At 45.3% G+C, this 22,264-nt stretch overlaps 1 protein-coding gene across 2 annotated transcripts in view; it reads right to left on the bottom strand.

The window, feature by feature from the left end:
- Window positions 1-2,108: 2,108 nt before the first annotated feature.
- Window positions 2,109-22,264, bottom strand: part of TTBK2 (tau tubulin kinase 2) — an 84,543-nt gene continuing 64,387 nt past the window's right edge. Inside the window, exons 7-16 of one of the 2 annotated variants that reach the window (XM_073638853.1) lie at window positions 21,719-21,784; window positions 21,416-21,508; window positions 20,930-21,055; window positions 18,988-19,145; window positions 17,419-17,635; window positions 10,010-10,221; window positions 9,333-9,906; window positions 7,537-7,785; window positions 4,503-5,689; window positions 2,109-4,077 (exon numbers count right to left, since the gene is read on the bottom strand). In XM_073638853.1, the coding sequence (XP_073494954.1) occupies window positions 3,594-4,077; window positions 4,503-5,689; window positions 7,537-7,785; window positions 9,333-9,906; window positions 10,010-10,221; window positions 17,419-17,635; window positions 18,988-19,145; window positions 20,930-21,055; window positions 21,416-21,508; window positions 21,719-21,784 (3,366 nt within the window). In that variant the 3' untranslated portion in view covers window positions 2,109-3,593. The remainder of the gene's footprint in view (window positions 4,078-4,502; window positions 5,690-7,536; window positions 7,786-9,332; window positions 9,907-10,009; window positions 10,222-17,418; window positions 17,636-18,987; window positions 19,146-20,929; window positions 21,056-21,415; window positions 21,509-21,718; window positions 21,785-22,264) is intronic. The other variant, XM_073638854.1, reaches the window with a different exon arrangement.

The raw sequence follows: 22,264 nt of genomic DNA, 5'->3' as shown, positions 1-22,264 counted from the left end.
AGGAGGTCTTATTGTCTCCAGTCTACCAATGTAGAATGAGTTTGCGATATGTCTTTACCGTACCGTATATATATATATATTTTTACATAAATATTTATATAGAATATAATTTCGAAATTAGAACATGCAGTTATAGTGACAGGACCTACTGTACAATATAATACAAGATACGGGGATGAGGGATAAGGTTGCAGCTTGTTCAGGATAGAACGGCTAGAAAACCCCACACTTATAATGTCTCCTACATTAAACCCTCCAGACCCCCCCCCCAAAAGCCCCTGCAGTGCTATAGACAACAAGCAATGTTCCTCCAGCACAGCAGAGGTTAGAAAAGCTCATGGCTACAATAGGATAACAGACGCAAGTAAAAGAATTTTTTTCATTTCAAGAAAAATAAAAATTTCCATTGTATATCCTAAATAAGCCAGTTATGTAGCAAAAAGCCACAAGTAATGCAAGGATCAGATAATGGTATATATGATATCTCTAGGTAAAAGTATCATGCAATTAGCCGCATACACAGAAATGCCTGTGGGTATATAGGACTCCGACATACATTCAATGTATGCGCCCCTGCAGAACATCATTAGGTGATGCCAGCGCCTCTCGTCATGGTCCCGAGCCGGCTCAGGGTTTTGGGCAACCACGTCACGGTTTCTCACATTACCAAGCATGCACAGCCATTACCAAGATGGGTATTAATAGGAGATTACCTAGTAGGTTAAAAAAAATCATAAAAACGTATACATAAGTCTAGGGTGTGAAGAGCGTCCATAACCTGTATAGGATGATGTCAGGGTGTCGTAACAGCCAAAATAATGGAACTTAGATCATTTGTTTAAAATTAAAAAATACGATCCCTATAAAGTATAGTTGTCTTTACACAGTGTAAAGGCTTCACAGACCAAAAACAAAAACATTCCTGTATTGGGAAGTGTCCGTATTTGATAATACAGAACAAGACCACAATTTTATGTGGGGTTTTGTGAGAGGAGACCACTTAAAAAAAAAAAACTAAGTTAAAATAGCAGATTGTGTATTTCGCATTTTGGGATTTTCTTCCTCAAGGTTCCCCATGCCCTAAACTTTTCTATGACCATTTATCCAGCACTGATCCCATTGATCCTGGATTAAAGGAATTTTACTGTACAAGGTCAATCCCACATTACTTCTGTGTCAAAACTCATTAAAATAAGTTTTCTAAATCAGAGAACCTCAATAATGCATCTTAGATAACTTTTGCAGTACCAACCGGGCTATTAAATAACAATTTGTTATATAGTAGGAAAACTAATTTAAAGGGGCTGTCTGGGGAAAATAAGTCCACACCGATTGGCAGAACAGGGAGTTTCTCTCTCCAATCGGACCGCTAGGAAGGGGCTCTTTTAATGGAGAGGCCGCGCGCACGCTCCTTTACAATGGAGAGGCCCAGTGCACGCTCCTTTACAATGGAGAGGCCCTGCGCACGCTCCTTTACAATGGAGAGGCCCTGCGCATGCTCCTTTACAATGGAGAGGCCCTGCGCTCGCTCCTTTACAATGGAGAGGCCCTGCGCACGCTCCTTTACAATGGAGAGGCCCTGCGCACGCTCCTTTACAATGGAGAGGCCCTGCGCACGCTCCTTTACAATGGAGAGGCCCCGCGTACGCTCCTTTACAATGGAGAGGCCCCGCGTACGCTCCTTTACAATGGAGAGGCCCTGCGTACGCTCCTTTACAATGGAGAGGCCGCGCGTACGCTCCTTTAAAAATGGAGAGGCCGCGCGCACGCTCCTTTAAAAATGGAGAGGCCGCGCGCACGCTCCTTTAAAAATGGAGAGGCCGCGCGCACGCTCCTTTAAAAATGGAGAGGCCGCGCGCACGCTCCTTTAAAAATGGAGAGGCCGCGCGCACGCTCCTTTAAAAATGGAGAGGCCGCGCGCACGCTCCTTTAAAAATGGAGAGGCCGCGCGCACGCTCCTTTAAAAATGGAGAGGCCGCGCGCACGCTCCTTTAAAAATGGAGAGGCCGCGCGCACGCTCCTTTAAAAATGGAGAGGCCGCGCGCACGCTCCTTTACAATGGAGAGGCCACGCGCACGCTCCTTTACAATGGAGAGGCCACACGCACGCTCCTTTACAATGGAGAGGCCACGCGCACGCTCCTTTACAACGGAGAGGCCGTGCGCATGTTCGACCACAGCTGTATTCATTTCCAATGGGGCTGCCAAGAGCGGTGTTCAGATTTTAACGGCAGCCCTATAGACAATGAAAGGAGTAGCAGTCGGGCATCTGATATGCCGCTTCATTTTGTAACTTGGGAAAAAAGTGCCCAGTTGGGGAGAAAAGTTTCCACTTCTCCTAATCGGTGCCCATTCCCAGAAGTCCAACTGGGGAGAAAAGTTTTCAGTTCTGCCAAATCGGTACTGTTAGACACCCACCGATCTGTAAAGAATCACCTTTCCTATGGATAGGTATATATAGTTTTAACCAGATAACCCCTTTGATACTGCTTTCATGCCATAATTTTGTTATGGTAATATTTTAAGGCCAATAGTTACTTTGAAGTCAGCAGCGCAATTCTACCTGTCTAAGATGATGTGCAATATAAGGGTTTTCTTGCCCTAATGCAGAGAACATTTCCCATGGTTCCTGAGTTATGTGCCGTTTTATTTAGTGCCATTTTCAATGGTCCTTCTAGGGAAGGAAACATGGCTCACAAGATCCTCTGGGGCGTGTCTCGTGAGCCACACCACCTTGTATAAAACTATAAAAATTAGCACCAAATATAAAGGCCCATATCTCTGGAACTGTATGGCAGAATTTAAAAAAACAAAAAAACTACATACTCAGGGGAGCAGCGGGAAAAAGATACAGAGCCTAAACTGGCCACTTCTGATCTGGTGACAAGTGCCATTTAAGGCTACCAAAGCTCCCAACCGGACCCCAATGATTTTAAAGAGGTCAGACAGGATTGCAGTATATTGGATGAAAAGAATAGTGTAACAGACGGAAGTTTTCTTGCTTTGAAACAAAGTAATGGGAAAGCTTAAAGAAAACAAAAGGTGAAAACCTACAAAAAATATTATGGGAAATGAAAAGTAAAGTAACTGAACTGGGATGAGGAGAAATTCCGAGAGAAGATCTGAACAACTGGCTGACGATCAGAGGTTCTCCGCTTCGGTTTATGCAGCATATTCACTATTTTATCTATCTGGTTTCATACATTATTTTAGGCATATTATTTATTTTTTTTTACAGTTTTGCACATCTTGATGTTAGTTGCCAAGTTTCTGAGGGTGATTTTCTCTTCCAACTTCTACATGATTCCATTAAAACTTTGTGTCAATGGCAGACACCGGTAACAAACTTGGTTACAACTCCACTAACTCTACAACCCACTTTCCCCCATTTGATTGATTCCTATTGGCAAAACTGGAATGCGTATTTAGACATCCATCCCACTACAAAGACGTAACGAAGGGGTTTTCAAGTCTTTTCTTTAAAACATAAAAACCAACACTGATTTGGATTTTCTTTTGGAATATACAGTGACATACACAACATGCATTACGAGATGGGGAAATCACTGCTGCGGAGGCGGCAAATCCTGGCTACTATCTGCTTAGTTTACTGGATACTTTCACCTCTCGGACTGAGGATTTCCCACGGCTGGTTTTACTCCCTGCAGAGTGGTGAGTGCCACCTGGTCCCTTGGATAAGTTCTTACTTTGTTTGCTGCAGCAATAATCCTGTTGACAGGACCGTCTTGAAGAAGAAGAACCAGATAGGGTGGGTGGGGATTTGCTCCGGCCAACGTACGGTGACGAGCTTTTGGGGTCATGATGATGAGGTCTTCCTGCTCTTGATGAAGAAGAGCTATTAGTACGGGGTACGGAGGAGCTGCGCGGAGAAGCACTGGGGCTACGTCGAGGAACCACGGGGCTCTTGGGAGGAGTTTTGGGACTGTGGGGGGAACCTGGACTTTTGGATTGGGAAGAACTTCGTGCCTTTTGAGACCCATTCTGAATAATCTGAGCGAGGCGGGAGAGCAGGTCTGAATCAGAATTCCCGCTTCCTAAAACCTTGTATCTGCGTATGCTATAGAAAAATATATAAAAAAAGAGAAAAGTAAGCACACAACAGTCCATTTGATCCTATTTCTACAACAAATTTTAACAAAAGAGAAGTCAATATTTTACTATGAGGGTTTTTGGTCACGGAAGCAAAACAAATCACTCTACCGGTAATATTGAACCAGTCCATACAAACATTTTGGGACATAAAAAAAATTTCCTAACGGTTTGTGACAAGATGTGAGCACTGTCCTTCATCTCTACTGTATTGGAGCCGAGACCAGCACTGTGCAAATACAACAGGCCATTGGATCTTGCCCATCTCGTCATGCACCATACAACCTAAATGGTGATCTTGTGTCTCTCTACTTTTTTTTTACAATCAGCAAAACACTAAGAAACAAAGTAATAATCTAATGAAAAGATATAGACCTCTGTAGTTTTCCTTACCGTGCCTCCACTCCAGGTCGTGTGGGTGGTTTTCCAGGTGGTGGCCTTGGCAGAAAAGGCGTTGAAGGAGCGCTGCTTATCTGATCATTACTTGTCCAGGACACGGGGCGAGGGATCTTACTTCTCCTAGAATGGGGGCTGTGAGATGTTACACTTCCATCGTCAGACTGCCGGACGTTTGAATCAGAGACTGTTCTAGGAATGAAGAAGACTTCGTCCTCAGATAACCGTACAGCTGGTGGTGAGGTCTTTTCCTCCACAGACTTGTCAGAGGCACTTGAAAGATCACCAAAAAATGACTTTATTTGCCGTTTTTCCATTAAGAGCCTGGCAAGATCGGTCTGATGGGCTTTTTTCAAAAAAAGCTTCTCCTTTGCAGATATCGGAGAGGACGATTCTGATGCAGAATCGACCTCCTGGGCCAATACGGGAATCCTGCTGTGTCTGGTTGGAAGAGATGACCTAGTGTGATCCTTTTTGGAGTGCTGAGAGCCATCGCTTAGGTCACAACGCAGCCCATTTTTAAGATTTCTTTGATCCTTATCGCCAACATGGTCAAGTAACGTAGACAAGCTGGACTCGGCACAGCCATTAGATACTGTGATTTTATCTTTGTGATAACCATTTTGCTGAACCTTTTCAAGGGAGGTCGCTGTAGGCACTGCCACGTCAACATTTGAGACTGCTTCTAACTTTATTTCTTGAAGATCTGAGGGTTCATTTGGCACAGAGCAAAAAGTCCTGGTCTTTGTGGGTTCATAAATATCAGTCATTACTACGTCTGGGATTTTACACTGTCCAGGAGAAATCCTAGGAGAATGACAACTTTTGTTTTGTTCAGACTTGCCCTCAACCAGAGACCCAGAATGGGAGCGTACCAGAGTCTCTAGACTTTTCTTCTCTTTTGGCATTGGATCATTACCATTAACCATGTCATTATTGCCCGAGTCTATGGCTGTGCCACTTGCTTTGCTCTGACTTGGTTTATCTAACTCCAACGCCAGGTTTCCTTTGTTAGTAGCGGTGGCGAGATCATCTTCAGTTGTACCATAGCCTGTTGGCATCTCATGTGGGGAGAACATTTCTAAGACATTGGAGTCCCGATCTCGTTTCTCTAAGGCTGGTCCACAAGGAAAGCTTTCAGAAGCTGACTGTGTTGAAGTAACTGAAGGTCGGGGAATCGTCATCTAAGAATACAGAAAGTGATAAAATAAGAGATTAATGCCTCTACCAACAACACACGCGTACCCAATGCCATCTGATGAAGCATTAGACTGTATGCAGGCACCTGAGCCTTAACAATAAAGTGAATTTATTGCTTTCCTGAAAGACATAGGTAACAGGTAACGGAGGTAAAACATGCATTATTGTATAAAACATGCATCAAAATTAAAAAATGCAACAACTAAATGCACAGATAAATACCCATGTTAGTAAAAACTTTTTTTCTTTTTTTTTACAATTTATTTTTTTATCTATTTTTTTCCTTTTGTAATTGGAATTATAATAATTTCACCCTTTCGGAACTTTTAAAAAAAACAAAAATAAAGCAAAAAAAATAATGTCATTTTCGAAATTGATGCAGAAGTCACACAGATATACAAAGAATTTAGACCACGCTTGAATTCTTGCAATTGCAAGAAAAACACAAAGGCCACAATACCTAAAGTCTCCGTGAAGCCCAAGTCTAAGTGTCGCTAATGTAACTCTGATTTCCTAATTAGAAAACCTATTTTATCTAAAATGAGTTTCCATATAACTAATTAGTTATCTCTACATCGTCCATATTTACGGAGCCGTCTCTTACCTGCCAGCATCCATGGCTCCTCTAGGATTAACCAGCCTGGCGCCAACATCACATGCGCATCACGAAGCAAAGATGACTTTGCACCAGGCCAACTAATCAAAAGAGGAGCGGGGGATGTTGTCCGGGAAGAGGCGGTTTGTAGGGTTCCCGTTCGGCAGCCACAGATTACTGAAGTGGCCACTTGACTGGGGTCCTGGGAATTGATTTGCACCAACTCTAAGTCTAATTTAATATGACTAATAGACCGTTCTACCTACAAATTACATACGTCATTTATTCTGCAAGTGAAGACCAGGACCAGCGCTGTCTTCTGTTGCCACATTTGAATCGGGGACGGTATCTTACAGATTTCTTCAACAAGCATTATAGATTTACCCACATGCCATCTACCCATCTAGGACATGTGCCATCTACCCATCTAAGACAGGGGTGATTTACCCATGTGATCGCCTCTCCGGCTGCATGTTCTTCGGGTTCAGGTGCTGAAAGCATTCAGCCTATATGGGTGATTCTGGTACGTCTACTTGGGCATGCAAAAAGTATTTCAGTGCCCGTGCAGAAGAGGATGCAATCAGAGAGTTGGTTGCAATGATAAGTCACGACACAGCCACCACCTTTGAAGTATGGACGCGGTGACCACCGTGTAAAGCGTTTCCACTTGGTACCTATAGGCTTCATTGTATGTCTCGTGATAAAGAACGAGGCATTTTTAGAGTTTCCTATGCCAACAAACATCCTAAACTCTTGGGAAACCCCTCTAAAAGGAGATGCATTAAAGATATCGTGGGCAAAATGCAAAGAATCTGGTGGATCAGCCATCTACATGAAGAGTAGACACGTATACCACGTCTGTGTGACCGCTCAAAACTTTCCTTGGTGCCAACAGACACCGAGGGCTCTAGGAGCCGGACAAGAGACCCTTAGCTGATATTAGGAGCAGGTATCTTTACAGAAGGGGTGGTCTTCATGAGACAATCCCAAAGTTCACAGAACCTTCTAAATAGATTACTAAAATCTTTGTATATAACTACTTTTACGCAGTTTATGCAGTTCTACAAGTCCAGGAGAATCTGGAATAAAGATCCTCTCCGCAACTGCACTTTTTATGCCCTGTTATACTCTAGGGAACAAACAGAATGTAAAAGTGAAAAAAAAAAAAAGAAGATACAAAAACTTTGACATGGATTAACAAGTGACAGTGACTTTTGGACATTTCCATTCATTCACCTGGGACTTTGATATTCGTATTACACTGGGGTACTTGGTGCCACCATGGGGAATGGCAGGCAGCTTCCTGCGGTTGGCTGAACGAGAGGAAGAAGAGCAACTCTCAGCCGAATGACTCTTGGGGATGCCAATCTCTTTCTTGTGTGGCGACTCTGAGCGGCTCGACTGGGGTGTATTGGGGCTGGTGAAGCGCATGGGATTGCTAGCAGGTCTTGAGGTAGAAGATAACAGGATGTGAGAAGCACCGAGCTGTGAATATGACGTGAGGGGGTGAAAACAAAATCATAAAAGGAAAATAAACAATGTATGCACAGGCCAGCACCCGCCATGGCAGAAGAGAAGGAGGTGAGCAAGCAAGGAAAATAATTTACCTACCTTATGTTCAGTGCAAGCCACGGACGTGATCTCCACTCTGTTTCATTTGCTTTGGTGCAGCCTGAAGCAGAAGTGGACTTTCCCCAATAACTTACTAAACGATGGGGGGAGTTGACAGCTCGGACCTGAACCAATTGGCAGAACGGGGAGTTTTTATTTTTTTTTTATCCCCAATTGGGCACTTTTTCCCCAGTTAAAAAATGGAATGAGAAGATAGATGACCGATGGGGTTGCCGGACAAATCCGAGAGGAGCATTTGGCAGCTCCATAGGAAATTAACGGAGCGGTGGTTGAGCATGGGCTCCATTCTATCGATCAGTTCGGTTCCCAGCGGTCAGACCCCTACCGATCAACAAGTTATCACCTATCCTGTGCAAACCCTTTATGCTCCTGGGGCTCTTTCAGACGTGTATGATAATTGGTCCGATAACGGATCACAATGCACAGACTGGCAACACATCTCCTGACTCAAGAGTGACAGCTTGGGTCCAGGAGATGGGGGTGGCCAGTCCGTACATTGCGATCAGACATCGGACCGACTATTCCAGACATCTGAAAAAGTTCTTACTCTATTCTGTAGCTGTGGTTTAGAGGTAGGGGCCCTATTTTTCGTCAGGCCTTGCCCCTTGGCTGTCGCTCTGATATGCGGGAACGCTCCTGCAAATCTCTGGTAGTGGCATATCTCACTAACAAGAGGATCATCTGTCCGAAATCGGACATGTTAGATCCTTATCTCTCCCAACATCATCTGTCGGGGGCCCCCATACACATTAGACCATTGGAAGAACCGTTACATATTGGCCAACGTTAGACAAATGTGTATGGGAGAGGCATGGATCCCACCTGACTCAAAGATTTAATGTCTGAGATGGAAACCCTTTAAACTGTGCTATGAAGCCCCATCTTGATATTACAGGTATATGTGTTTCATCATTAAATGGAGGGCTATGCCAGCAGTATATCAGTGGGCATTTCATGCTTTGAAGATAAAAAGCAGCAGTTCGATGTAAGCAAAGCCAGCAAAATTAGAAAAATGTGTGCATCAAAATGCAGAGCTACCTGTGTGACCATGAGATTACAGGGGTTGTCCCCATTCTGGTAAATCCTTAGTAATAAAGTAGTCTGCCTTGTAAGATAAAATCCTCATTTCCTCACATCCCCCAGCAACGATGGTGCCCAGTGACATTGTTATGCTACGTGAGCCCTGCAGACAATCAGCGTCCGCGCTCTCAAATCCCTTGGATGAAAGTGGCACAAGAGTAATAAGTGACCCAAAAGTGGCCCAGGGCTCAAGTGGCGTAGCAATGTCGTGGGAGACCTGGCACAGACAGGATGATTGGGGGGGCAACCCCTTTAACTCCTAAATGACCAGATATATCACAACATAAATGCCCCATGAAATAGGAAGCGGCATTGCTTACCGGTGTGATGGCCCCTTCAGCTTGCGCTTCCATGGGACTTGTAGGTGTTGCTGGAAGCAGCTGGCCAGCAGCTCCTGACATAGGATCTAGCTTATCAATACAAGGGCCTGAGGAAATCAAGATATCAAGTTCGATCCCTGCATCGGTTTTCTTATCAGTCCATGAGCCTAGTTTCGGAGGGCCGTCTTGAGGAGACTCTTCCAGCACATGGAGCACCTCCGGTTCCTCTTCTGATGGACTTCCGGTTACTTTCTGACCCTTATTCCCATTTGACGTGAAATCCTTTAAATCTCTATCTTTATCCACAATGACCCATTCTTTAGAATCGACCTCCTGCCGGCAGGAGCTTAGATTGACTGCTACAAACCCACTGCTAACCACACCATCCAGGTGCTCCGGGGAGCTGCCGGATCCTGGTTTAGAGCCCTCCGGCATATACTCATCATCATAGTGCCAGACGTGGTCGGTACTGGTAGGGGCCACAATCGTCTTTCTTGGTAGAGAAGGAGATGGTGACGACCCATCAGCAGCTGCTGCATCTTTCAAGTTTGGATCCTTCTGGATCTTTTCAGCACTAGAATAAGAAAAAAGATAAAGTAATGAAATAAAATTATATTTATTAAAGCAGAAAAATAAACAATTAAATACAAATCAAACCATAACGATCGGTTCATTACCAGTTCTCCAAGAACTTGTCCGCATCGGGTTTGGATTCCAGAGTTAATCTCCTCTCCAGTTCGAAGCTGTGTATGGTGCGTAGTTTGCGCAGAAGAGGAACGTCGCGGTCTAACTGGGTAATTTCTGAACGAACCCTCACAGGAGATCCAAGGCTCGGAGCATTATGGATGCCATTCGCGTGACCATTGCTGTGTTCTTCTTCTGTGGCAGCCTAAAAATGAGAAAGAAATATACATTCATCATTAAAAGGGGTTTTTACAACCAAAGACACTTGTCACCTAATTCAGTAGTTTTTGGTGATAAAGGTCTAATCTCGGTCCCCACTAATAAAATAGTAATCAGATTTCCCATTCTTCTGGGAATGAACAGAGATTCATTGTCTATGGGACTGACAGAAACAGCATTCGGCTAGCCATGTGACATTTATCATCTATTGTCATGATAAATGCCTTTAAAACCCCTTTAAATCTGTACCTCCCCTTTAATTGTTAGAACTCCCTCTGATGCATCAATACTCTGTTAGTCTTTATGCATAGTTGACTCTTCCTCCAAATCCACTCCGCTCTCCTCTGACCAGTCTCCACATTGCAACTTCAGTCCTGTGTCAGCCCGGCCATGCAGTGCTGTGTAGCTCCTACTCTGCAGCTTCAGTCCTGAGTCAGCCCGGCCATGCAGTGCTGTGTATCTCCTACTCAGCAGCTTCAGTCCTGTGTATCTCCTACTCAGCAGCTTCAGTCCTGTGTCAGCCCGGCCGTGCAGTGCTGTGTAGCTCCTACTCTGCAGCTTCAGTCCTGTGTCAGCCTGGCTGTGCAGTGCTGTGTAGCTCCTACTCAGCAGCTTCAGTCCTGTGTCAGCCCGGCCATGCAGTCCTGTGTCAGTCAGGCCATGCAGTGCTGTGTAGCTCCTACTCTGCAGCTTCAGTCCTGAGTCAGCCCGGCCATGCAGTGCTGTGTATCTCCTACTCAGCAGCTTCAGTCCTGTGTATCTCCTACTCAGCAACTTCAGTCCTGAGTCAGCCCGGCCATGCAGTGCTGTGTATCTCCTACTCAGCAGCTTCAGTCCTGTGTATCTCCTACTCAGCAGCTTCAGTCCTGTGTCAGCCCGGCTGTGCAGTGCTGTGTAGCTCCTACTCTGCAGCTTCAGTCCTGTGTCAGCCCGGCTGTGCAGTGCTGTGTAGCTCCTACTCTGCAGCTTCAGTCCTGTGTCAGCCTGGCTGTGCAGTGCTGTGTAGCTCCTACTCTGCAGCTTCAGTCCTGTGTCAGCCTGGCTGTGCAGTGCTGTGTAGCTCCTACTCTGCAGCTTCAGTCCTGTGTCAGCCCGGCCATGCAGTGCTGTGTATCTCCTACTCAGCAGCTTCAGTCCTGTGTCGGCCCGGCCATGCAGTCCTGTGTCAGTCCGGCCATGCAGAGCTGTGTCAGTCCGGCCATGCAGAGCTGTGTCAGTCAGGCCATGCAGTGCTGTGTAGCTCCTACTCAGCAGCTTCAGTCCTGTGTCAGTCCGGCCATGCAGTGCTGTGTAGCTCCTACTCAGCAGCTTCAGTCCTGTGTCAGTCCGGCCATGCAGTGCTGTGTAGCTCCTACTCTGCAGCTTCAGTCCTGTGTCAGCCCGGCCATGCAGTGCTGTGTAGCTCCTACTCAGCAGCTTCAGTCCTGTGTCAGTCCGGCCATGCAGTGCTGTGTAGCTCCTACTCAGCAGCTTCAGTCCTGTGTCAGTCCGGCCATGCAGTGCTGTGTAGCTCCTACTCAGCAGCTTCAGTCCTGTGTCAGTCCGGCCATGCAGTGCTGTGTAGCTCCTACTCAGCAGCTTCAGTCCTGTGTATCTCCTACTCAGCAGCTTCAGTCCTGTGTCAGCCCGGCTGTGCAGTGCTGTGTAGCTCCTACTCTGCAGCTTCAGTCCTGTGTCAGCCCGGCCATGCAGTGCTGTGTAGCTCCTACTCTGCAGCTTCAGGCCTGTGTCAGTCCGGCCATGCAGTGCTGTGTAGCTCCTACTCAGCAGCTTCAGTCCTGTGTCAGTCCGGCCATGCAGTGCTGTGTAGCTCCTACTCTGCAGCTTCAGTCCTGTGTCAGCCTGGCCATGCAGTGCTGTGTAGCTCATACTCTGCAGCTTCAGTCAGTGTTGCTGTAGCTCCTACTCTGCAGCTTCAGTCCTGGGTCAGCCCAGCTGTGCAGTGTTGCTGTAGCTCCTACTCTGCATCCCTGTTGTGCAGTGTGCTGTAGCTCCAGTCCTGTGTCAGCCCGGCTGTGCAATGTTGCTGTAGCTCCTACTCTGCAGCCCTGTGTCAGCCCGGCTGTGCAATGTTGCTGTAGCTCCTACTCTGCAGCCCTGTGTCAGCCCGGCTGTGCAGTGTTGCTGTCGCTCCTACTCTGCAGCTTCAGAGCTGTGTCAGTCCGGCCATGCAGAGCTGTGTCAGTCCGGCCATGCAGAGCTGTGTCAGTCCGGCCATGCAGAGCTGTGTCAGTCCGGCCATGCAGAGCTGTGTCAGTCCGGCCATGCAGAGCTGTGTCAGTCCGGCCATGCAGAGCTGTGTCAGTCCGGCCATGCAGAGCTGTGTCAGTCCGGCCATGCAGAGCTGTGTCAGTCCGGCCATGCAGAGCTGTGTCAGTCCGGCCATGCAGAGCTGTGTCAGTCCGGCCATGCAGAGCTGTGTCAGTCCGGCCATGCAGAGCTGTGTCAGTCCGGCCATGCAGAGCTGTGTCAGTCCGGCCATGCAGAGCTGTGTCAGTCCGGCCATGCAGAGCTGTGTAGTTCCTACTCTGCAGCTTCAGGCCTGTGTCAGTCCGGCCATGCAGAGCTGTGTAGCTCCTACTCTGCAGCTTCAGTCCTGTGTCAGCCCGGCTGTGCAGTGTCTCCTAATCCTCCAGAGCAGGCAGCTTGCCCTACCTCCTACTCTGCAGCTTCAGTTCACTGGCGGGATATGCGGTGCCATAGGAAAGTACTACTAAAGAATGAAAACTAGCCCTGTTGTACAGCAAAAACCTGTGACAAGTACTCTCATCAGTCCTTGGAGCTCTGCTCTCACTGTGCATTTATTCACAGGATATAATGGGAGTTGTAGTACTTTAAATGTTTCAATTCATTCAGTCACATGTAGTACCTCAGTGTAGCATTGTGCATTAACCCGTTTTCAGGCTACGATGGGACTATTAATACATGTGCATTTATTCACAGCCTATGCTGGGACTTTTAGTACGGTGTGTGGCAATACCCAGTGAGCAGATCCTGTAGAGCTGTAACATTGCAGTATGCAGTTATTTAATTCTATGCCATGCTGGGACTTCTAGTACAGCAGTGTTGCCGTTTGTACTTCTTTACTTCTGGCTGTGCTGTGACTTGTAGTACCTCAGTGAGGAGGAGTATTTTTTTACCATCTAAGCAGGAACCTGTTGTACCTATGTTTTATAGTATAAATTTATTCTCAAGGCTATCCTGTGACTTGTGGTACCTCAGTGTTGCAGTGTACACATATTCACTACTAGCCTATACTGAGACCTCTATTACCTGTATTTTGAGGTAAGTCTATGCTGGCCCTTGTAGTAAGTCAGGGGTGTAGTGAACATTTATATTAAGGTTATGCAGAGACTTTAAATTCCTCAATGTTGCAGTGCACTTATTTACTTCTGTGCTGAGACTTGTGGTACTGCGACAATTGAGTGTGCAATTATTTCTGGGCTATACTGAACCTCGCAGTGCTGCAGTATGCATATATTCACTACTGGGCTATGCTGGGACTTGTGCTCCCTAGCGTGCATTTATTTACAGGCATCAGTCCAGCCAAACCAGCCTAAAAGTTGGTACAGTAGAATAAAAATTTGTTCCCATGGCAAAATTTGACATTTTCTGTTTAATATGTAGAGCATGGGCAAGCTAACCCCCCACGCCTTTATCTATAGTTAGAAACCCATTATTATTATTTTTTAGAACAGTATTGGACAGCACAGTGCAACATAGCAGCTGCAGAAAGGGGGAAAACTAGGAGTATCGGCAGGATAAGAAGTTTGTTTTTGGCTGGAAATAGATAGGGAAGGTGCTGGATAAAAAGAAATGACAAGTCGAAGAAGTCTGGGCAACAAAAGTCGGGGGCTTAATGGAGTCATCATGGCTGTGTGCACCACATGCAAAAAAGTGCACAACTATGAGAAGATGTCACCTATGATTCAATGGGGGGCGTAACGATCGCGGTCACAGAGGTCATGAACGGGCCTCTGTGGGTGAGGGGCCCGCCGACATCAGCGCAAACTTCAAGTGGATGTGTGTCCTCAGATGCACATTCAGCTGAAGTGTATTGCGGGGTAGAGACCTGTCAGTTCCGTGCGCGGCCTTACACGCTGCCGGCGTGCACAGCAGTGATGTCATGCGCTCTCGTCACTTGCATGCTGAAGTCAGGGCCGGCTTCAGCGCGTGGCGGGGGAGAGGAGGGAAGGCGAGTAGGAGCATTTATTTTTTTATGCATTAAAGGACAGCAGCAAAACAAGGGACTTATACCAGGATGGGGCCCACGATAAGGGACATATATACCAGAAAGAGAAACATACATAGCAGGATGTGGGACATCTATACCAGGATGTGGCCCAGAATAGGGGACATCTATACCAAGATGGGGCCCAGAATAGGGGACATCTATACCAGAATGTGGCCCAGGATGGGGACATCTATACCAGGATGTGACCCAGGATAAGGGACATCTACACTGTGTTCCAAATTATTATGCAAATAATATTTTCTCAGATTTTCCCAAATTACCTATATGAATTGCAGTCACTGTAATTTTCCAGTCAAATAACTATTAGAGTACAATTGAAAGGTTTTTGTACAAACTGCCTATGATAACAGTATATTTTTAAAAAAATCAAACACTCAAACTGCACTCAAAATGCATGTTCCAAATTATTATGCACAGCAGAGTTTTCAACCTTTTCATTTTAATAAAGAACAAAAAAATGGTCATTTTTGAAATTATAAGCATTAGCAGGTTATTACAAACTGAAATCAAACAGTTTTCAACTCAAAACTTTATTCTAGGTGATGTTACATTTGCACATAGGACCGCTTGTTCGAAAGGAGCTTCTGAACTCTCTCGTCCATTGAATTTGTCAGGTTTTGGATGGTTTCTGCTTCAATTGTTTTGCATGAGGACAGAATACCCTCCCAGAGCTGTTGCTTAGATGTGAACTGCCTCCCGCCATCATAGACACTCCTTTTGATGATGCTCCAGAGGTTCTCAATGGGGTTGAGGTCAGGGGAGCATGGGGGCCACACCATAAGTTTGTCCCCTTTTATGCCCATAGCAGCCAGAGATGCAGATGTGTTATGTGCAGCATGAGACGGGGCATTATCATGCATGAAATGATCTCGATGGTCCAGATGGATGGAGTGGAGGATGGCTGGTTGATGGGACACCCCATGCAAACACGGCTACGGCGCTAACAATGAGAAGGTGGAGTAATTTTTTGGGCTGGAATCATGGGGAGAGAGATTGTCGGCCCTTTTAGGATCCCTGAAGGGGTAAAGATGAACTCCATAATGTATGTTGAGTTTCTCAAACAGCACTTCCTTCCATGGTTCAAGAAGAAGAACAGTTCATTCCGCAGCAAGATCATTTTCATGCATGATAATGCACCGTCTCATGCTGCACATAACACATCTGCATCTCTGGCTGCTATGGGCATAAAAGGGGGCAAACTTATGGTGTGGCCCCCATGCTCCCCTGACCTCAACCCCATTGAGAACCTCTGGAGCATCATCAAAAGGAGTGTCTATGATGGCGGGAGGCAGTTCACATCTAAGCAACAGCTCTGGGAGGGTATTCTGTCCTCATGCAAAACAATTGAAGCAGAAAACAACCAAAACCTGACAAATTCAATGGACGAGAGAGTTCAGAAGCTCCTTTCGAACAAGGGGTCCTATGTGCAAATGTAACATCACCTAGAATAAAGTTTTGAGTTGAAAACTGTTTGATTTCAGTTTGTAATAACCTGCTAATGCTTATAATTTCAAAAATGACCATTTTTTGTTCTTTATTAAAATGAAAAGGTTGAAAACTCTGATGTGCATAATAATTTGGAACATGCATTTTGAGTGCAGTTTGAGTTTTTAATTTTTTTAAAAATATACTGTTATCATAGGCAGTTTGTACAAAAACCTTTCAATTGTACTCTAATAGTTATTTGACTGGAAAATTAAAATGACTGCAATTCATATAGGTAATTTGGGAAAATCTGAGAAAATATTATTTGCATAATAATTTGCAACACAGTGTATACCAAGATAGGGGACGTCTATATAAGGATGTGGCCCAGAATAGGGGACATCTATACCAGAATGTGGCCCAGGATGGGGGGACATCTATACCAGGATGGGGGACATCTATATCAGGATGTGACCCAGGATAAGGGACATCTATACCAGGATGTGACCCAGGATAAGGGACATCTATACCAGGATGTGGCCCAGGATAAGGGACATCTATACCAGGATGTGACCCAGGATAAGGGGCATTTATACCAGGATGTGACCCAGGATAAGGGACATCTATACCAGGATGTGGCCCAGGATAAGGGGCATCTTTACCAGGATGTGGCCCAGGATAAGGGACATACATACCAGGATAGTGGATATGTATACACACACACACACACACACACACACACACACACACACACCAGGATGGGGCCAGAATGGGGACATATATACTAAGATGGGCACAGGATGGCGGACATTACTACATAATGGGGGAGGAGGTGCAACTTGTATGTCATTATAGAATTTAGAACACTACAAGGGCCCATACACCTGACAAACATACGGGGGGTAGGAGGTGGTCCCAGGTCTAAACCTTGCACCAGGGCTCATCGGACTCTAATTATGCCACGGGCTGTACTGTATTCACCCATATGGTGCACACCACTATATGGTGGTAGTATTGGTGTTTGTGCATTGTATTCAATAAAAGTACGATATTATTATTAACTCACTATGCAATGGCAGAGTTCATTATGTTGCGGGGGTATTTGGGACTTGTGCAGTACAATGATTGGTTACATTGGTTTTTGTATTGCGTGTTTTGCTCAGTAACAATATAGAAATAGGGAGGCAATATTTTAGAGTAAAGTAGGATAGCGGAATTATTTAATAAGTATGTAGATGTATTTTTTTTTTCTCTACATGGGGTGGGCTGTGTTGCGGGCGCAATAAATGAGCATTTGGGCCGCCCTTGAATGCACAAGACCAGTACGACCGGACCTGTGGCTGTCAAATGCTTTCCTTACATAGGACGGTATACTCACATCCATAACAAATAAACCCATTGTGTTCTATAACAATCCAGACTATGGAGAATAATTGGTGCATAATAAATACAAGAATGTTATGGGGTAGGTAGAGAATCTTTAATTTTCAGATCGCTCAGTACCTTGCAGAGCCCCATTTTAATTTTATTCCTGTTGGCATCCATCTCCTCCCAGACATCTTTCTCCTGGGGACGCTGATGGCTAGGTGATCCGGGAATCCTTTCAGGGGAAACCATAATGGGGATTCCATTCTCGCCATCGCTGAGCTGTTCATCGGGAAACACTTCATCGGTGTTCTCACGTAGTAGATCTCCATTGACGGGGGTAGCATTTGCAATTCTAACCAGAGGAATCAAGTTGAATATTTTTTAGTTACTTTATAAGAAAATGAGCCATAGTAAGAGTTAATAAATGTCCACTTTCTAAAATGTAATTTTGACGTCCAATATGGTGTGCAGTCAATTTATTTACCCTAAGCTGCTGTATATTTATATATAAAAATCAAAACTGTTCTTTACTCACCCTACTCGGGTCCACCTCCTGAGCCTGCACAATGCGACTGCCATAACACAGTACAGCAGTTCACTTTTCATTTTAAATCCCACCCGTAATAGGATGTCATATGATGGGAAGAGATTAATTTTTGAGATGGAACCCAAGGATATGGATGAGAAAGATGTCTCAGGAGTCATGTGAGTATGACATCAATATGACGTGAAAACATCTCCAGACAATTTAGAAGACATTTTATGCAATGTCAGGAGTTTTATACCATTGCAGGAGAATTTTATAGTTTAGCTCCTACAGGAAACTGAAAGTTTAGGAGTCAAAGGGATTTGTTCCACAAGTCTGATGTAAGAACTTGACACAAAACGCTCACCCATGATTAAATAAAAGAAAATAGTCAACAGCATTGCCGGCTATCAACAGGCTGTAGAACAGTGACACCGCGAGAAGGCTGGAAGGAGGCATTAAACTGATACACAATGAAGGGGCCCATCACTGATGTGATATATATGGTCTTTGCTAAGAATAGGGGACCACCATCAAAGTCCTCAAACAGTCCTTTGAGATTAGTGGAAAAACTTGATCTAGTGGTGGCAAAAGTGTATAATTTAACTCTCTGGCTATGTAGAGTACTGAAGATCTATAACAGAAAAAAATACTTTTACCTACAATATAAAATATATAAAACATTTTTTAAAAAAGTGTAATATTTTTTACTTCAAAATATAAAAAAAACTGTGTGTGAAGGTTAGTATTTTCTATATATATTTTTTTTCTTTTTTTAAATCCATCATATGGTCCCAGAGATATGGACCTTTTTATCAAATGTTATTTTTTTAAGGTTTTTACATGGGGGGTGGCTCACAGGGGAATTTCACAGGGCAGTCTAAAGACACGCCCCCATTGATCCTATGAGCCACGCCTCCTTAGTAAACTCCATAAAAATTAGAACTGAATAAAATGGGCCATATCTCTGGAACTGTATGCCGGATTGAAGAAAAAAAAAAAAGGCAGAAAACTCGGGGGAGCAGCAGGAATAAAATAAGAGCAAAAACTGGCCATTTTAAACTTGATGATAGGACCCCTTTAAGTATGATATTTAAATGAAAAATAAATACAGGTTTATTCATGGTTCTGCTTTTTTCTTACTTTGTGTGAACATGATAAATAATTCCCGCACATACCCAATGGCAGCAGGAGTCAGGCGAGTGTGAAGCTGAGGGGTCGTTGATGTTGTAGTGGTAGTTAATGATCCGTCCATGCCACTCTTCTCCCAGTCAAATGGATCACTCTCCACAACACCGTATGTCTTCATACTGTTGTCAAAAACTGATATAAGAAGCTGCAAAAACAAATAAAATTAAATAAAATTAAATTTAAAAAGCAATGCTCAAAAAAAAAAAAAAAGAAGACGAAGACAATCTTGTAGCTTAAACAAACTAATTTGATTCCTGCCGGGTTCTATAACAAATACGCTGCCGAGATAATGTGATTTCAGCTCCTTCGCGCTTCCTTTCTTCCAGCCTCAGGAATAACTCCTGTCTGCTCTAGTGCAGTAAGCGATCATTGGAAGACTCGTTGGGTTTCGCAGCCAGATCACCCGTCAAATCAAATGCTTCACCTTCCCGATGCTTCCCGCTACAGGACGATGATCTGCCTCTGAACACCTTTTGATCTGTGACATAAAAGGGGCCGGATCGCACTTCTGAAAACACACAATGTTGAGCGGATTGTCGCTGGCAAGGCAGCATTCATTTCAATAATTAAAAGTCATGTAATAAATGCTTTACCCAATTTATGGGTTTCGCTGGCATCTTCTGCACTTTAAACTATACTTTTAACTAAAGACATAGGATATGTTCACATATGAGTTTTTTGCAGCATTTATTCCTGTGCGTTTTAGTGGAGGGGAAAAAAACAAGAAACAAACACACAGTATTTTCTGGCTTTACAGTACTAGAAAAGTAGATGAGAAAAGTCTCGTTCACACGCTCCGTTCTTTTTTTCTTTGCCTTTTTTTTAGCCGGTGGGCATTCTTTGAAACCAACAGCATGTCAAGTCTTACAAAGTTTTTCACCCATTCAAATGAATGGAAAAAAAACTCAAGTAAAAACCACACACAAAAAAAAGCACGTAAAGTAAACAGCATTTTTTCTGCCAACACTATGGTTATTGAAGCAGACAAACCTGCAGCAAAAATGCTGTGTGAACATACGCATAAAGAGGTTGACAGGCCTTTGGGCAGAATCCTTATATTTCTAATATTACCCAAAACATAAAATGATTACAAATAGAGGGGGCCACCGCCAGCGCCCTTCAGAGGCCGGGTTGGAGGGCCCGCCTCCAGCGCCCTCCAGAGGCCCAGGCGAGGCCCGCCTCCAGCGCCCTTCAGAGGCCCAGGCGAGGCCCGCCTCCAGCGCCCTTCAGAGGCCCAGGCGAGGCCCGCCTCCAGCGCCCTTCAGAGGCCCAGGCGAGGCCCGCCTCCAGCGCCCTTCAGAGGCCCAGGCGAGGCCCGCCTCCAGCGCCCTTCAGAGGCCCAGGCGAGGCCCGCCTCCAGCGCCCTTCAGAGGCCCAGGCGAGGCCCGCCTCCAGCGCCCTTCAGAGGCCCAGGCGAGGCCCGCCTCCAGTGCCCTTCAGAGGCCCAGGCGAGGCCCGCCTCCAGTGCCCTTCAGAGGCCCAGGCGAGGCCCGCCTCCAGTGCCCTTCAGAGGCCCAGGCGAGGCCGCCTCCAGTGCCCTTCAGAGGCCCAGGCGAGGCCCGCCTCCAGCGCACTTCAGAGGCCCAGGCGAGGCCGCCTCCAGCGCCCTTCAGAGGCCCAGGCGAGGCCGCCTCCAGCGCCCTTCAGAGGCCCAGGCGAGGCCGCCTCCAGTGCCCTTCAGAGGCCCAGGCGAGGCCGCCTCCAGCACCCTTCAGAGGCCCAGGCGAGGCCGCCTCCAGCGCCCTTCAGAGGCCCAGGCGAGGCCGCCTCCAGCGCCCTCCAGAGGCCCAGGCGAGGCCGCCTCCAGCGCCCTTCAGAGGCCCAGGCGAGGCCGCCTCCAGCGCCCTTCAGAGGCGGGAGGGAACCTGCAGCTTTGCACGGACACAATTGCTGGCAGGTTCCCTTTCACAATGCTTGCCGAGTACATACCGTGTAATCTGGTTTTGTAAAATAGTCCAAGCCACTGATGTGTTCAAGAAATACATGGAATTCTTGGGGGAGATGCTTCAACATAAGGCGATGTTCATATCGTTCCTTAATAGAACCCACTTGTTCCTATGAGGAAAAACCTTCTGGTTAAGAGTATTGACGAGAACAAGGATAATGTAGTACGTCACTCCAGTAGAGAAGGATGCACATAAATTACAGAGCGACGTATAATCATGTAGATGTGAAGCATTTTAATACATGTAAATGTGTAACAAGTAACTTTGCTCAGATGTCGATGTACGAATAGTTCAGTCATTCAACTCATATCTCCTAAGCATCCTGGGGGAACGGGAGGGTTCACAAATTTGTATTGAGACCAGGAACAAACTAACACAAAAGGGGTTTTCAATCATATTTTTGGGGTGTTCCTGGATGGAAGAGGTATGTAACATTTGTCCAGATGGATGAATCGAGAAATAACCAAACCTTGTCCTTTATCTTCCTCCATGGTAGCTGGCCGACCACAAACTCAACCAGCATGTAGAAGAGAGACCACAGGTCATCATGACGGCCCATCTCCTGCAAAACACAAACCCATTGACAAGCAACTGAATGGAAAAACTCAGGTTTGTTTCAAAACCATGAAAGTGTTTTGTGACAACACAATATCAGATAATATTAATAAATGATATTAAAATATCAAAACAAAAGAAAAAATAAAAATATCAAATATTATAATACTGTAACCCTGGATCTGGTTAGCTTTTAAAAAGATCACCCCCTACTCACCCTGTTTCTATGTGCATTGACAGATGCATATCGTACTGTTCCACGAAATCCAGCAACAGCACGAGGCTAGAAAAGAAAGCAAATGATCAGGATTAGAAGTGGACATTGTTCTTAAAGCATCTTCTATCAGCAGGACTTTGGATATTACACAACCATGTTGCAGACCACAGAAATATGCAGCTGCATTTAGTCTCTTCTGGACATGACATCAGTAATTTCAATGCCACATTCTTCAGTGTTCAGCAGCAATCAAAATGATTCAACCCCTTTAGAGATGAAAAATTTACAAAGTTCATGTTTGCAATAAATTAAACAAGAAAATTTTTAATATCGCAACCCAACTAATTTAAACAAGGGGATTCTCAAAAATTCATCACACAATGTTACTTTAAAGGTCAACTGCAGTCTCAGAATTATTCAACTTGTGCATAAGAGTCTTTAGTACTTAAAAGAAGCCCCCTTTGGCTGTTATGACCTGCTACCAATAATGCATAGCCAGTCACCAATCTTAGCCAATTCCTCATGGACGTGCTGCAATCATCTTCT

Source organism: Phyllobates terribilis, unplaced genomic scaffold (genome assembly GCF_046119375.1).
Source record: "Phyllobates terribilis strain yellow unplaced genomic scaffold, ASM4611937v1 Scaffold_7__3_contigs__length_470593459, whole genome shotgun sequence".
Taxonomy (NCBI): domain Eukaryota; kingdom Metazoa; phylum Chordata; class Amphibia; order Anura; family Dendrobatidae; genus Phyllobates; species Phyllobates terribilis.
Note: the sequence above shows the minus strand (reverse complement) of the source record. Positions and strands in the feature narration are given on the sequence as shown.